General features: G+C 42.6%; 3 protein-coding genes across 3 annotated transcripts in view; 2 read left to right on the top strand and 1 right to left on the bottom strand.

Annotated features, from left to right (window-relative positions):
* Positions 1 to 15,015, top strand: part of LOC141760927 (C-type isolectin Sp-CL4-like) — a 58,823-nt gene that overhangs the window by 24,868 nt on the left and 18,940 nt on the right. The gene's annotated exons all lie outside the window — the stretch shown is intronic.
* On the bottom strand, positions 2,268 to 3,271 carry LOC141760915 (C-type isolectin Sp-CL4-like). Its single transcript, XM_074624025.1, has 4 exons — positions 3,157 to 3,271; positions 2,936 to 3,067; positions 2,740 to 2,848; positions 2,268 to 2,481 (listed from the first exon to the last, which is right to left on the bottom strand). The coding sequence occupies exons 1-4, from the start codon at positions 3,214 to 3,216 to the stop codon at positions 2,414 to 2,416; spliced, it is 369 nt and encodes a 122-aa protein (XP_074480126.1). The 5' UTR covers positions 3,217 to 3,271; the 3' UTR covers positions 2,268 to 2,413.
* Positions 8,161 to 9,125, top strand: LOC141761253 (C-type isolectin Sp-CL4-like). The gene is made up of 4 exons (XM_074624584.1): positions 8,161 to 8,279; positions 8,369 to 8,500; positions 8,588 to 8,696; positions 8,956 to 9,125. Exons 1-4 carry the CDS (start codon positions 8,220 to 8,222, stop codon positions 9,021 to 9,023), a joined length of 369 nt encoding a protein of 122 aa, XP_074480685.1. The 5' UTR covers positions 8,161 to 8,219; the 3' UTR covers positions 9,024 to 9,125.

Below are 15,015 nucleotides of genomic sequence, written 5' to 3'. Positions count from 1 at the left end.
TAAGACGTGCAACTGAAGTTAACTATCTGTCAGAAAGCCTGTTGTGCCCTCTTGTGGGCACGACAGCCAAGTTCAAGAGCATCTTTAGCAACAGATGTATTCAGCCCCGGACGATACGGGAGATCATTCCTGCCGGGTGCCGTCAGACTTTACACCTCATCCAGAATATTGAATAACACTTGAATAAGTTTGAAAAGCACACGTAATAATGTTCAACTTATATTTGAATCTATTTGCCGTCCTCACACTTCAACTTCAAATATTGAGCAAACTATCTTTGGTGGTACTCATCTGAAGAAAAAGATGTATTGTTCATTAAACATTGAAACGGTTTAAAGGCCCCAGAGGCGACGCCACTCACCTGGACTGAACTCAGTAACTACTGGATCATCTTACACAGAGAGAGAGACTCTGTAAGGGTTGTTGTTGCCTTATTTTGAAATTATATTTCTGACATGTTTTCCGTACTTATTTTACGTGTTTTTATGTATATATTTAATGTACATATTTTTTTTACCTCGATGTTTGTCCTAAACCTAACCAAGGTGTTTTATTGCCTACAAACATGACAGGCGAAATATTTTTAAAATGTCGTTTATACGCCTTCCAGGTTGAAAAGACCCAAACTGGGCTGAACTGAGTTTAGACTGGATCAGGTCTCACATACTCAACAATTTGAAGGAACCACCCTGCTATTATATCAAACTGTGTATCAGCAAAGCTAATGGATATTCTCAGAGCTACTAACTCTCCTGCAGTGTGGAGTGAGCAGCATGCACGTGAGAGGTGGAGAGAGAGAGAGAGAACGAGCGTGGTGTGTGAGTGAAGGCAGGCAGAGGAGCAGAGGAGCAGAGTACAGCAGAGACTCCGGTCCTGGAGACCAAAGCTACGGTCTCCCCCGCGTCCTCCGACCGCGGCCAACACTGTTTAACAGCTTCACTAGATACAACCAAGAGGTTTTGGTGCTTCACTGGAGTTTGTGTTGGAGTCTGAGTCTGAACAGCGGAGACACACGAGAGACCAGGAGACACCGACCAGCAATGATTTATACGAGTAAGAAGTTACAAACAGTCCCTTTAAGATGAGGATAGGTCGTCGGGCACCCAGTCTTGTGAGATTTTTTTGCATACCTTACCTTCTAGACTTGCAAAACAGCACAGCATTTATCACCGTAAGAAACAGCGTGTATTGGTCTGTGCTCCGTTAAAGGAAACGTTCACGTTATTTCAAGCCCATCTCAATACAACACTCTACTAAACCTAAACCTTAAATGCTTGAACTATATCTCAGCTCTGTTGGCTGATCAGCTTTGTGCAGCAGCGTGCGATAAGAAACCCCCTAAAGCTACAGAGTAATGCAAACACTGGCTCCACGTAGATCTAGCTGTGACAACACCAGTGTTTAACCTGCCTGAAGTCATTGGACTGAATCATGGATCGGCAGACTGTGTGTGTTATAACTGTAAAATGCATTTCCCATGATGCACTTTTCTTTACCTTGTGTCAGGCCCCTGTGTTCTAAAGGTTATGCTTTCTTTGTTTCTTATCATTTATCCGTAGCTTCCTGTTTTATTTTGCCCCCTGATGGGTTTCACCTGTCACTTCGTTATCACCCCTCTTCTCCTGGTGCTTTTAGTCTCCTTCTCTTTTCTCAGTTTGGCTACGTTGCATCGTTGGTTTTTTGAATTTTTGTTACCTGCCAGCCGTCTGGACTCTCATCCCGTAAAGGTCCTGACACACCAAGCCGACGGTCGGACAAGTCCCGCACCGTCTAGCGGTCTATGTGAGTGTCACAACTAGAGAGACTAGAGAGCTCTCTAGTCTGCCCGTGTAGGATACCCAAAGTGTGCCAAATGTGTTTCCTACCTCTTGAAATGGAATCTGCACGTCAAGTCAAAGTGGGAGACAAACATCTTCTTGTTTGACCCCTAAAGAGGTTTAAACCAACCGATACGTTCATTTACTTTGACACAACCTGCAGCAGCTCTGCAGAAGGGAAAGAACGTCGCCATATTCTCGTAGATTAGAGGTTTCTATTAAGTCTGTTAGAATCAATTCATTGTTGGATTTGGTGTTTTCATGGGATTTATTGATTAGTAGAGAGATATAGAATATGATTAGACTTATCCTTTAGAGAGGTTAGTACACACAGAATGAAATCTGATGTAGAACTGTTTGTTTTTCCAGAGTTTTGTTTAAAAGAAATCTAGAAGAGCTTGATCAACATTTCATATTGCTAAACATAAATAAAACAAAGACGCTGGAACATGAATGCTGAACTTTTTATTGCAGTAAATTTAAGAGCTTGTGTTTTCAGTGGTTATCATGAATCAGACCGGTCCACCTGCAGCACAGCTGATCAGCTGTCGATGTCGACGCTGACTGTGATTTCATGTGACATCAGCTGGTGATGATCACAGCTCTTTGGCGCACACAAAGGGCTTCTTCTTTGAGCAGACGTTATCGTTCCACATTCCCCACTCTGAAAGAAAAGATAGAGAAGGTGTTCACATTTCCTGCTTTCAGCTGGCAGATAATGGGCATCAAGCAGGAACAGTGTTGTCTTAAAGTGCTCGTTTCAACTTGATGAAGGCCTCCTGTTCAGGAGTAGGTTCATGATAAGCGATCATTAACGTCATCAACGCCCCTAAATGACTACACAAGGCTCCATGTTCCTTCTTCATGTTCTTGCATGAGGCCCGTTGTTGTGCAACCTTTCTTTCTAATCTTTTTTTCTTACCTTCGTAGTTTGACTCGACGCAGTCCTCGTCTCCACCGAAATTGTCTGGTTGACCATTATGCCATTGATGGTAGTCGAATGCAGATCCATCAACGTATTTAAACTCTTCCTGAAAACACACAAAGGTATAAGGATCAGTTATGAGTTTACTAACCGGCCAATCAGTCTGATCACAATGAGACGTAACACTGCTTACCCCTGATCTTTCAGCTCCAATCCAGAATTGTTTGAGGTCAGTGCTGGCAGAATAGCTCAAACAAAGCACCTCAACCATTTCTTCCTCATTGTGCATTGACACCAGACCGCCACCTTCGGAGACGCACTCGTCCTGAAATCAACAGAAAAGTCTTAACACCGGCACTTTACCACGACATATAAGAGATGATGATGATGACTTTATGTGTGCGTCTGCATCACCTGTGCCTCCTGGAAAGTCTTTGGAGTCTCGAAGTATTTCACACAGCGATCCTTAGCCATGTGGATCCATCCGTCACCACATGCCTCAGGTTCATAGCTTTCACATATCTCCGAAGCTGGAGGAGCTGTGGGATCACAGGTGTTTTAATAAGGTTTCTTTGGGTTTTGATTCAGTAATGTGTTGGTGATGGTGATGGTACTTACTGTAAGGTCTGGCTGTGACGGCGTCCAGGACGCCAACGAACAGCAGGACAGCGGTAATTACAGCTGGATGCATGACTCAGGATTTACTAACTCTCCACAGCTGGAATATGACCTGGGAAGGTGAGAGTACATCCTATTACCGTAATTCACCTCTTAAAGGAGTCGGTAGATCGATACTGCCTACAACGTTAACTTTGTTTGGTACATAACCCCCATAACACCTTGTAGAAAATGAACTATCAAATGTAATATCTTGTATTCAGCTGCTATATGGTCTGACATCAACTATCAGACTTTAGTATTCAGCGTTCACTGAACCACCTGGGACACGAGGAGCCACCTTGACAAACGTTTTCTAACCCAAACATCTCAGATTGTCGCCCTGAAACATACAGAGAGAGGAAAAGCAGCTCACCACGGATGTGTTCTGGTTTCTCGTTGCTTCTCCGTCTGATTGTCTGGTGTCTCTTCCTCTCACTCTTAAACTCCCCACTCATGCCCCGTGGACATGTCAACGTTCTGCCAACGTCACCATATACATTGTCTCATTTTCATATGATTAATTATCAGAACAAACACGGGAGGAAAGTATTCACATGCAACTTACAGTTTTGTCTTGAAGTGTGTGAGAAAAAAAATCTGGCAAAACTCAGGGGTACAGGGGAAGGGCTGCACGATTATGGCCAAGATGATTATCACGTCATTATTTTGATAAATATTGATATCGCGATTATTTATCAGCAATATTTTTATTGCACTTTCACATCAAGATGAACAGAGTGCTGCTTTCACTTCCATGCTCTGCAACTTTCCTGCAAATGTACAAATAAGGGCTGCACCATGTTGGAAAAAAAGGATAAAGGATTATCTCATCTTATCTTAACATGATTCAAATTGAAATGTGTTTCTGTTTATCACTATCAAACAGGTCTGACGTATTGAGGTAAGAGTACAAATGGTAGTAAGCATTAGGCTTAATAGGTGTTACGATTAGCAGGGGGTACCTGGCCCCCAAAAAAGGTTTGAGAACCCCTGCCTTAGAGAGTCTCTCTCTCTGTGTAAGATGATAAAGTCTGTACTGAGTTCAGTTCAGGTGGGTGGCACCGCCTCCAGCCTAGAAACTGTTAAAAGTGTTTAATGTACATTTTAATTCCTCACTTCAAAGGAGGACATTCAGAGCCAGGAGAAAGTTCACATTAATGAGAACCACCAACGATCGTTTGCTTTGACAACACGGGATATTTGAAGTTGAAGGCTGGGGACAGCAAATATTAGTCAACGGACTCGAGTCCCTGAACAAACTTTTAAATGGTTCATGTCGCCTCTTGGCTTACTTGAGCACTATATGGAGAAAAACGTTCTAAGTGTGTCAAAGCACTTGGCTGAAAAAAAATAAGTTTTCTCACCATAATAAATGTCATCTTTAGACTGTTGCTTTTTGAATATAAAAACCCAAACGACTAGTATGAGATAGAAGTGAACCCAACCCACCGACGCATCATCAACATCCTGCTCCACAGCACAGTTTTACTCCAGTGTTTGGATGCATATATCTATTTCAGCAACAGGAGTCAACCGGACCGCCGACTGGAAACGAGGAACAGGTGTTGGCCGGATCGTTGACTCAGGATCTGTGTCGGCGGCCTTGTTCGGTGGGGTGATTGTCAAGGACAAACAGTCTGTACATCACATTCCCCGGGTCATCAAGGAGCAGGGGAACATGTAGGTGTATCATGCCCATGACAGACCCCAACCTTTTCACCAGTCTTATGTCCTTCCAGCGAGCACAGACCCTGAAAAGGTGCCGGACATGTCCAAGAAATAGAACCGTGTGACCGGACAGGGAATCGACCACAACGCTGCCGTACATATGTCCTCTACACTCAACCCACCGAACAAGGACGTCCACAATGCCTTAAGTGAGCCAGTTCCCGAGTTGAGTGTCCCAGCCAACGTCAAGCCAGTTCTTGTGTCGGGGGTCCCAGCTGACATCACGACAGCTCCTTCATCATGGGTCCTAGCCAACGTCAAGCCAGTTCCTGCATCAGGGGTCCCAACCAACATCAAGCCAGTTCCTGCGTCGGGGGTCCCAACCAATATCAAGCCAGTTCCTGCGTCCTGGGTTCTAGCCAACGTCTAGACAGTCCCTACGTCGGGGGTCCTAGCCAATGTCAAGCCAGTTCCTGCATCAGGTGTCCCAACCGACGCCAAGACAGTTCCTGTGTCGGGGGTCTTAGCCAACGTCAAGACAGTTCCTGTGTCGGGGTTCTAGCCAACGTCAAGCCAGTTCTTGGGCAGGAGAACATGTAGCTGTATCATGCCCAGAGGGGGGTGGTCAGTTGCAACACAATCGACACGCCCCACCCTTTTCACCAGTCCTGTGTCCTTCAAGCGAGCACAGACCCTGAAAAGGTCTGTCCAAGAAATAAAACCTTATGAATGGACAGGGCGCCGACCACAACACCGCCATACATATACACATATACATACATCCTGAGTCAGCGATCCGGCCAACACCCGTTCCTTGTTTCCAGTCGGCGGTCCTGCCAACACCCTGTTCCTGAAATAGATATATGCATCCAAACACTGGAGTAAAACTGTGCTGTGGAGCAGGATGTTGATGATGCGTCGGTGGGTTGGGTTCACTTCTATCTCATACTAGTCGTTTGGGTTTTTATATTCAAAAAGCAATAGTCTAAAGATGACATTTATTATGGTGAGAAAACTTATTTTTTAAGTAAGCCCAGAGACGACATGAACCAGAGGACCATTTAAAAGTTCGTTCAGGTACTTGAATCCGTTGACTAATATTTGCTGTCCCCAGCCTTCAACTTTAAATATCCCGTGTTGTCAAAGCAAACGATCGTTGGTGGTTCTCATTAATGTGAACTGCCTCCTGGCTCTGAATGTCCTCCTTTGAAGTGAGGAATTAAAATGTACATTAAACACTTTTAACAGTTTCTAGGCTGGAGGCGATGCCACCCACCTGAACTGAACTCAGTACAGACTTTATCATCTTACACAGAGAGAGAGACTCTCTAAGGCAGGGGTTCTCAAACCTCTTTTTGGGGGCCAGGGACCCCCTGCTAATCGTAACACCTATTAAGCCTAATGCTTACTACCATTTGTACTCTTACCTCAATACGTCAGACCTGTTTGATAGTGATAAACAGAAACACATTTCAATTTGAATCATGTTAAGATAAGATGAGATAATCCTTTATTAGTCCCTCAGCGGGGAAATCAGCAATGTTATTAAATATTAATGCCACTTATATACCTTTTAAACGGAGGGGGATTTTATTCTAATTGCATTTGGACTCAACTTGACTGCATTTATAGCCTTTATTTAAAGTGAGTCAGCAGTTAACCTAACCTGCATGTTTTTGGACTGTGGGAGGAAACCTGAGTTCCCGGAGTAAACCCACTCTAACACGGGGAGAACATGCAGACTCCACACAGAAGGACCCCGACCAAATAAATCCAGATATTTATAATCACCAGTCTAAAGCTGACTTTCAGTGAGTGCTTCAACTTTAAAATAATGAACTTCACAATCATATTAATCAGAGTTTCTGTTGGCCCAAAGCTATAACGTTAGTGTGAGTAATGGGCACATTATGCTTGTTTTATTGGTGCAACTGGTCCCCATCTGTAGATATGGACCTTTTAATGATACAGCACAGTTTTATAACTTATAGCAAAATATTAATCCCTGACTAGGGCTGCACAGGACTTTTTTTCGGACATTTTTCGAACATTTTTCAAACTTATTTTCAGACTGTAGCTAACAAAAGGGGTAGGGTGAGTATTTTTTCATATTGAAATATATATAAAGCAGAAAAAAAATATTGCAAAGTCTTTTTTTTCCAACATGGTGCAGCCCTAATTTGTACATTTGCAGGAAAGTTGCAGAGCATGGAAGTGAAAGCAGCACTCTGTTCATCTTGATGTGAAAGTGCAATACAAATATTGCTGATAAATAATCGCGATATCAATATTTATCAAAATAATGACGTGATAATCATCTTGGCCATAATCGTGCAGCCCTTCCCCTGTACCCCTGAGTTTTGGCAGATTGTTTTCTCACACACTTTAAGACAAAACTGTCAGTTGCATGTGAATACTTTCCTCCCGTGTTTGTTCTGATAATTAATCATATGAAAATGAGACAATGTATATGGTGACGTTGGCAGAACGTTGACATGTCCACGGGGCATGAGTGGGGAGTTTAAGAGTGAGAGGAAGAGACACCAGACAATCAGACGGAGGAGCATCGAGAAACCAGAACACATCCGTGGTGAGCTGCTTTTCCTCTCTCTGTATGTTTCAGGGCGACAATCTGAGATGTTTGGGGTAGAAAACGTTTGTCAAGGTGGCTCCTCGTGTCCCAGGTGGTTCAGTGAACGCTGAATACTAAAGTCTGATAGTTGATGCCAGACCATATAGCAGCTGAATACAAGATATTACATTTGATAGTTCATTTTCTACAACGGGTTATGGGGGTTATGTACCAAACAAAGTTAACGTTGTAGGCAGTATCGATCTACCGACTCCTTTAAGAGGTGAATTACGGTAATAGGATGTACTCTTACCTTTCCAGGTCATATTCCAGCTGTGGAGAGTTAGTAAATCCTGAGTCATGCATCCAGCTGTAATTACCGCTGTCCTGCTGTTCGTTGGCGTCCTGGACGCCGTCACAGCCAGACCTGACAGTAAGTACCATCACCATCACCAACACATTACTGAATCAAAACCCAAAGAAACCTTATTAAAACACCTGTGATCCCACAGCTCCTCCAGCTTCGGAGATATGTGAAAGCTATGAACCTGCGGCATGTGGTGACGGATGGATCCACATGGCTAAGGATCGCTGTGTGAAATACTTCGAGACTCCAAAGACTTTCCAGGAGGCACAGGTGATGCAGACGCACACATAAAGTCGTCATCATCATCTCTTATATGTCGTGGTAAAGTGCCGGTGTTAAGACTTTTCTGTTGATTTCAGGACGAGTGCGTCTCCGAAGGTGGCGGTCTGGTGTCAATGCACAATGAGGAAGAAATGGTTGAGGTGCTTTGTTTGAGCTATTCTGCCAGCACTGACCGCAAACAATTCTGGATTGGAGCTGAAAGATCAGGGGTAAGCAGTGTTACGTCTCGTTGTGATCAGACTGATTGGCCGGTTAGTAAACTCATAACTGATCCTTATACCTTTGTGTGTTTTCAGGAAGAGTTTAAATACGTTGATGGATCTGCATTCGACTACCATCAATGGCATAATGGTCAACCAGACAATTTCGGTGGAGACGAGGACTGCGTCGAGTCGAACTACGAAGGTAACGAAAAAAAGATTAGAAAGAAAGGTTGCACAACAACGGGCCTCATGCAAGAACATGAAGAAGGAACATGGAGCCTTGTGTAGTCATTTAGGGGCGTTGATGACGTTAATGATCGCTTATCATGAACCTACTCCTGAACAGGAGGCCTTCATCAAGTTGAAACGAGCACTTTAAGACAACACTGTTCCTGCATGAGGCCCATTATCTGCCAGCTGAAAGCAGGAAATGTGAACGACTTCTCTATCTTTTCTTTCAGAGTGGGGAATGTGGAACGATAACGTCTGCTCAAAGAAGAAGCCCTTTGTGTGCGCCAAGAAGCTGTGATCATCACCAGCTGATCATCTGATGTGCTGCAGGTGGACCGGTCTGATTCATGATAACCACTGCTAAACACAAGCTCTTAAATTTACTGCAATAAAAAGTTCAGCATTCATGTTCCAGCGTCTTTGTTTTATTTATGTTTAGCAATATGAAATGTTGATCAAGCTCTTCTAGATTTCCTTTAAACAAAACTCTAGAAACACAAACAGTTCTACAATAGATTTCATTCTGTGTGTACTAACCTCTCTAAAGGATAAGTCTAATCATATTCTATATCTCTCTACTAATCAATAAAGCCAATGAAAACACCAAATCCAACAATGAATTGATTCTAACAGACTCAATAGAAACCTCTAATCTAGGAGAATATGGCGACGTTCTTTCCCTTCTGCAGAGCTGCTGCAGGTTGTGTCAAAGTAAATGAACGTATCGGTTGGTTTAAACCTCTTTAGAGGAGCCATGAAGTAAACTGATAGCCAGTCCTGCCGTGTCTCCAGTGTGATGGAGACGGTGTCCGTCTGCTGTCTCTGTCCACGGTGCTGAACTCCAGACAGTCAGACCAACACTGACTCATCTGATTCACTCAGATCTTATAAGCTAATCGTGGGTATTTACTCAGCTAACCGTCACTGTGGTAAAAAGCCACAGTGGTGGAAGTATTTAGATCCTTTACTCGAGTAAAAGTACATCAGCATTATCAGAGAAATCTGAGTTCAGCATCGTGGGCAGAGACAGCAGACATGGCAGGACTACGGACCAATTCCAATCCACCCCCGACACCCTCTCCCTACCTACTTCCACTCCGTTTGCATCTGATTCATTAATATCTTATTAGTTATTCGTGGTATTTACACTCCTAACCATCACTGTTTCAAGTATTTAGATCCTTTACTTCAGTGAAAGTACTAAAATGACACTCTGAAAATATTCCACGACAAGTAAAAGTCCTGCATTTAAAACTCAGTAAGTATTATCAGCAACATCTACTGACTACTACCATATTTCCCCTGAAATGTAGCGGAGTAGAAGTATAAAGTTACGTATAATGGAAATACTCAGGTGTAATACAAGTACCTCAAAATGTGTACCTAAGTACAGTCCGTGAGTAAATTAACGTTAACCTCTTTTACCCGACAGAACCTGGTATCGTTTGGTTCAGCTGAGCTGTGTGTTAAATCAATGCCTTTAAAAACGTCATAAAATGTCGGGTGGTGTTTTTATCTGTATAGTTTCTAAAAGACGAGGCTTTAACGTGACTAAAACAACACTCACAGTGGATTTAGTCCAAACAATGTTTGTTTGACAATGATTTCAATATTTTAGTTACAAAATAAACGCACGAGAAATTGTATTTTTACTTTAAAATATGATTATCACGTTCATACTTGACTTTGGATTCTTATCTTATTTACATCATGTTTCATTGTTATAATAAAACTACTCCATTTGAAGTCAAAATTATATATATTATATATATTTGTATTGATGTTATACTGTGCACAATGGTAGAATGTGATGATGCACAATGGTAGAATGTGATGATGCACAACGGTAGAATGTGATGATGCACAATGGTAGAATGTGATGAAGCACAGGCTGAATGTCATGACCAAAGGCTCCATTGTGTGCACGTAGCCTCCTGTAGTGGATATCAGGAGTATTTTAGAGGCAGATTCCCTTTCAAGAGGTAGAAAACCCATTTGGCACACTTTGGGTATCCAAGTGGACCAGATGGAGAGTCCTCCTGGTCCTATCCTGACTAAAACCTTTATAGAATCTATGAGCTTTGTGTTATTTATATCTGCTTTGGCTCAGTTGTAGTCGAGGAGTTGCTGAATGAATTCAGTGGCGTCTCTGTGCATGGTATCGTTGCTATAATGGTGTTATCAACTGTCCAATGTTACTGACACTGGGGATGAATTCTCTGAGATCTTATCTATCCATAGAGACCAAATCATGCAGATAGACCTGCTAGTTGTGGAGCTATTCTTCATTTATGTTGGGTGTGTCTGTCTAGACGAACCACTCCTTCCAGCACCCCTAGAGGCTCAAGAGGTTAAACTCTGGTGTTGTCACGGCTAGATCGACGTGGAGCCGAGTGTTTGCATTACTCTGTAGCTTTAGGGGAAAGCAAACTCTAACTCAGACTGAGAGATGTTTCTCACATTGATTTATGACTTTGTGTGTGTCTGTGTGAGACGTTGGGATCTTGTAGACAAGGAGCTAAAGAGCTGCAGGTTGCTGACCTCTGTGTAAGGCCATATATGACCTGAATACAAGATATTACATTTGATAGTTGATCTTGAAATTGACAGAAAGCTCCTGCAGAGATCTGAGGATTAGCGTGATGTGATCAAATTTCCTCTTTTAACTAAACTCTGGTGGCTACAGCATTTTGAATAAGATGTGAAAAAAATAATATATACTGTATATATATATATATATATACAGTATATATATATATATATATATATATATATATATATATATATATATATATATATATATATATATATACGGTCCCTCCACCCTGAAGCTCCTTCTTTAAGGTGGAGGGGATCAATAGAGCGGCCACCTCCTTCCATCTCTCCGTCTAGGAAATAAATATAAATAAATAAAAATAGAGAAATCATAAGTAAATATAAATAAGAAATATGTATAACAACAGATAAGCAAATTTTAATGCTGAAAAATAGGATCTATGCATAATAATAATATAAATGCATGCAAGAGCTGTCGTGATGTCAGCTGGGACCCCCGACACAGGAACTGGCTTGACGTTGGCTAGAACCCTCGACACAGGAACTGGCTTGACGTTGGCTGGGACACTCAACTCGGGAACTGGCTCACTTACGGCATTGTCAATGGCCTTGTTAGGTGGGGTGAGTGTAGAGGACATATGTACGGCAGCGTTGTGGTCGATTCCCTGTCCGTTCACACGGTTCTATTTGGACATGTCCGGCACCTTTTCAGGGTCTGTGCTCGCTGGAAGGACATAAGACTGGTGAAAAGGTTGGGGTCTGTCATGGGCATGATACAACTACATGTTCCCCTGCTCCTTGATGACCTGGGGAATGTGATGTACAGACTGTTTGTCCTTGACAATCACCCCACCAAACAAAGCTGCCGACACAGATCCTGAGTCAACGATCCGGCCAACACCTGTTCCTCGTTTCCAGTCGGTGGTCCGGTTGACTCCTGTTGCTGAAATAGATATATGCATCCAAACACTGGAGTAAAACTGTGCTGTGGAGCAGGATGTTGATGATGCGTCGGTGGGTTGGGTTCACTTCTATCTCATACTAGTCGTTTGGGTTTTTATATTCAAAAAGCAACAGTCTAAAGATGACATTTATTATAGTGAGAAAACCTCTTTTTTTTCAGCCAAATGCTTTGACACACTTAGAACGTTTTTCTCTGTATAGTGCTCAAGTAAGCCAAGAGGCGACATGAACCATTTAAAAGTTTGTTCAGGGACTCGAGTCCGTTGACTAATATTTGCTGTCCCCAGACTTCAACTTTAAATATCCCGTGTTGTCAAAGCAAACGATCGTTGGTGGTTCTCATTAATGTGAACTGCCTCCTGGCTCTGAATGTCCTCCTTTGAAGTGAGGAATTAAAATGTACATTAAACACTTTTAACAGTTTCTAGGCTGGAGGCGATGCCACCCACCTGAACTGATCTCCCTGTCTGAAGATATGGACCTTTTAATGATGCAGCACAGTTTTATAACTTATAGCAAAATATTATGCCCTGACTAGGGCTGCACAGGACTTTTTTGCGACATTTTTCGAACATTTTTCAAACTTTTTTTCAGACTGTAGCCAACAAAAGGGGTAGGGTGAGTATTGTTTTCATATTGCAGTATATATATAGCAGAAAAAATAAATTGCAATGTGGTTTTTTTCCAACATGGTGCAGACCTTATTTGTACATTTGCAGGAATGTTGCACAGCATGGAAGTGAAAGCAGCACTCTGTTCATCTGTTGAGTCTTGAAATCTCAAGCCTTGGGCCTGGAACGGCTGAGACCCCAGTTCAATGTTCTTCAATGTTCAATTTTAAAGGTGTCAGAAAGTCAACACAGGTAACTCAGATGAATCACTTAATGCTGTACAAGTATGATGCAAGAAGCAGAGTTTTATTGTTTTTCAAATCAGCAGACAAAAACACAACCAAACCCGAGCCGTTCCGGACGCGACTATTCGCTGGCTCCACATCACAACCCTATATACTAGATCAAAGAGCTCATCCCAGCCATATATCATCATATCCTCCATTTTCACTGGTCTCTGTCAAAATATTCACTAATCAACATATACCATACATCTGCTCTATGTGCCTCCCCGACATCCATTATGTCAGGGACAGATTCCCTGTTTTGGGCCCCTTCAGTGGCAGCGTTGTCCACGCAGCTGCGAGGTGATTTGGAGTTCGTTTGCATTACATCACTTTGGGGGTCTAAAAAATACAGTAGCAGTATGATTGTATGCTGTTTCAGTAATAAAAACAGGGTTATAGGATTAATACTTTTATCATTGTTTATCACACTTTTATATAGTTAAAAAGGGATTACATCTTGATGTGAAAGTGCAATAAAAATATGATGATAAATAATCACGATATCAATATTTATCAAAATAATGGCGTGATTATCATTTTGGCCATAATCGTGCAGCCCTTCCCCTGTACCCCTGAGTTTTGGCTGATTGTTTTTCTCACACACTTTAAGACAAAACTGTCAGTTGCATGTGAATACTTTCCTCCCGTGTTTGTTCTGATAATTAATCATATGAAAATGAGACAATGTATATGGTGACGTTGGCAGAACGTTGACATGTCCACGGGGCATGAGTGGGGAGTTTAAGAGTGAGAGGAAGAGACACCAGACAATCAGACGGAGGAGCATCGAGAAACCAGAACACATCCGTGGTGAGCTGCTTTTCCTCTCTCTGTATGTTTCAGGGCGACAATCTGAGATGTTTGGGGTAGAAAACGTTTGTCAAGGTGGCTCCTCGTGTCCCAGGTGGTTCAGTGAACGCTGAATACTAAAGTCTGATAGTTGATGCCAGACCATATAGCAGCTGAATACAAGATATTACATTTGATAGTTCATTTTCTACAACGGGTTATGGGGGTTATGTACCAAACAAAGTTAACGTTGTAGGCAGTATCGATCTACCGACTCCTTTAAGAGGTGAATTACGGTAATAGGATGTACTCTTACCTTCCCAGGTCATATTCCAGCTGTGGAGAGTTAGTAAATCCTGAGTCATGCATCCAGCTGTAATTACCGCTGTCCTGCTGTTCGTTGGCGTCCTGGACGCCGTCACAGCCAGACCTGACAGTAAGTACCATCACCATCACCATCACATTACTGAATCAAAAACCCAAAGAAACCTTATTAAAACACCTGTGATCCCACAGCTCCTCCAGCTTCGGAGATATGTGAAAGCTATGAACCTGCGGCATGTGGTGACGGATGGATCCACATGGCTAAGGATCGCTGTGTGAAATACTTCGAGACTCCAAAGACTTTCCAGGAGGCACAGGTGATGCAGACGCACACATAAAGTCGTCATCATCATCTCTTATATGTCGTGGTAAAGTGCCGGTGTTAAGACTTTTCTGTTGATTTCAGGACGAGTGCGTCTCCGAAGGTGGCGGTCTGGTGTCAATGCACAATGAGGAAGAAATGGTTGAGGTGCTTTGTTTGAGCTATTCTGCCAGCACTGACCGCAAACAATTCTGGATTGGAGCTGAAAGATCAGGGGTAAGCAGTGTTACGTCTCATTGTGATCAGACTGATTGGCCGGTTAGTAAACTCATAACTGATCCTTATACCTTTGTGTGTTTTCAGGAAGAGTTTAAATATGTTGATGGATCTGCATTCGACTACCATCAATGGCATAATGGTCAACCAGACAATTTCGGTGGAGACGAGGACTGCGTCGAGTCGAACTACGAAGGTAAGAAAAACGGATTAGAAAGAAAG

This window comes from Sebastes fasciatus, chromosome 22 (genome assembly GCF_043250625.1).
Source record: "Sebastes fasciatus isolate fSebFas1 chromosome 22, fSebFas1.pri, whole genome shotgun sequence".
Classification (NCBI taxonomy): Eukaryota; Metazoa; Chordata; class Actinopteri; order Perciformes; family Sebastidae; genus Sebastes; species Sebastes fasciatus.
This window is presented reverse-complemented; position numbering and strand designations above follow the sequence as displayed.

Excerpts from the sequence above, each read along its gene's own strand:
- LOC141760915 (XM_074624025.1), bottom strand. The coding sequence starts at position 3,216 with ATGGCTAAGGATCGCTGTGTGAAATACTTCGAGACTCCAAAGACTTTC. Across the intron at positions 3,068-3,156 it reads AGACTTTCCAGGAGGCACAG|GACGAGTGCGTCTCCGAAGG; the intron begins GTGATGCAGACG and ends TGTTGATTTCAG. Across the intron at positions 2,482-2,739 it reads CGTCGAGTCAAACTACGAAG|AGTGGGGAATGTGGAACGAT; the intron begins GTAAGAAAAAAA and ends CTTTTCTTTCAG.
- LOC141761253 (XM_074624584.1), top strand. The coding sequence starts at position 8,220 with ATGGCTAAGGATCGCTGTGTGAAATACTTCGAGACTCCAAAGACTTTC. Across the intron at positions 8,280-8,368 it reads AGACTTTCCAGGAGGCACAG|GACGAGTGCGTCTCCGAAGG; the intron begins GTGATGCAGACG and ends TGTTGATTTCAG. Across the intron at positions 8,697-8,955 it reads CGTCGAGTCGAACTACGAAG|AGTGGGGAATGTGGAACGAT; the intron begins GTAACGAAAAAA and ends CTTTTCTTTCAG.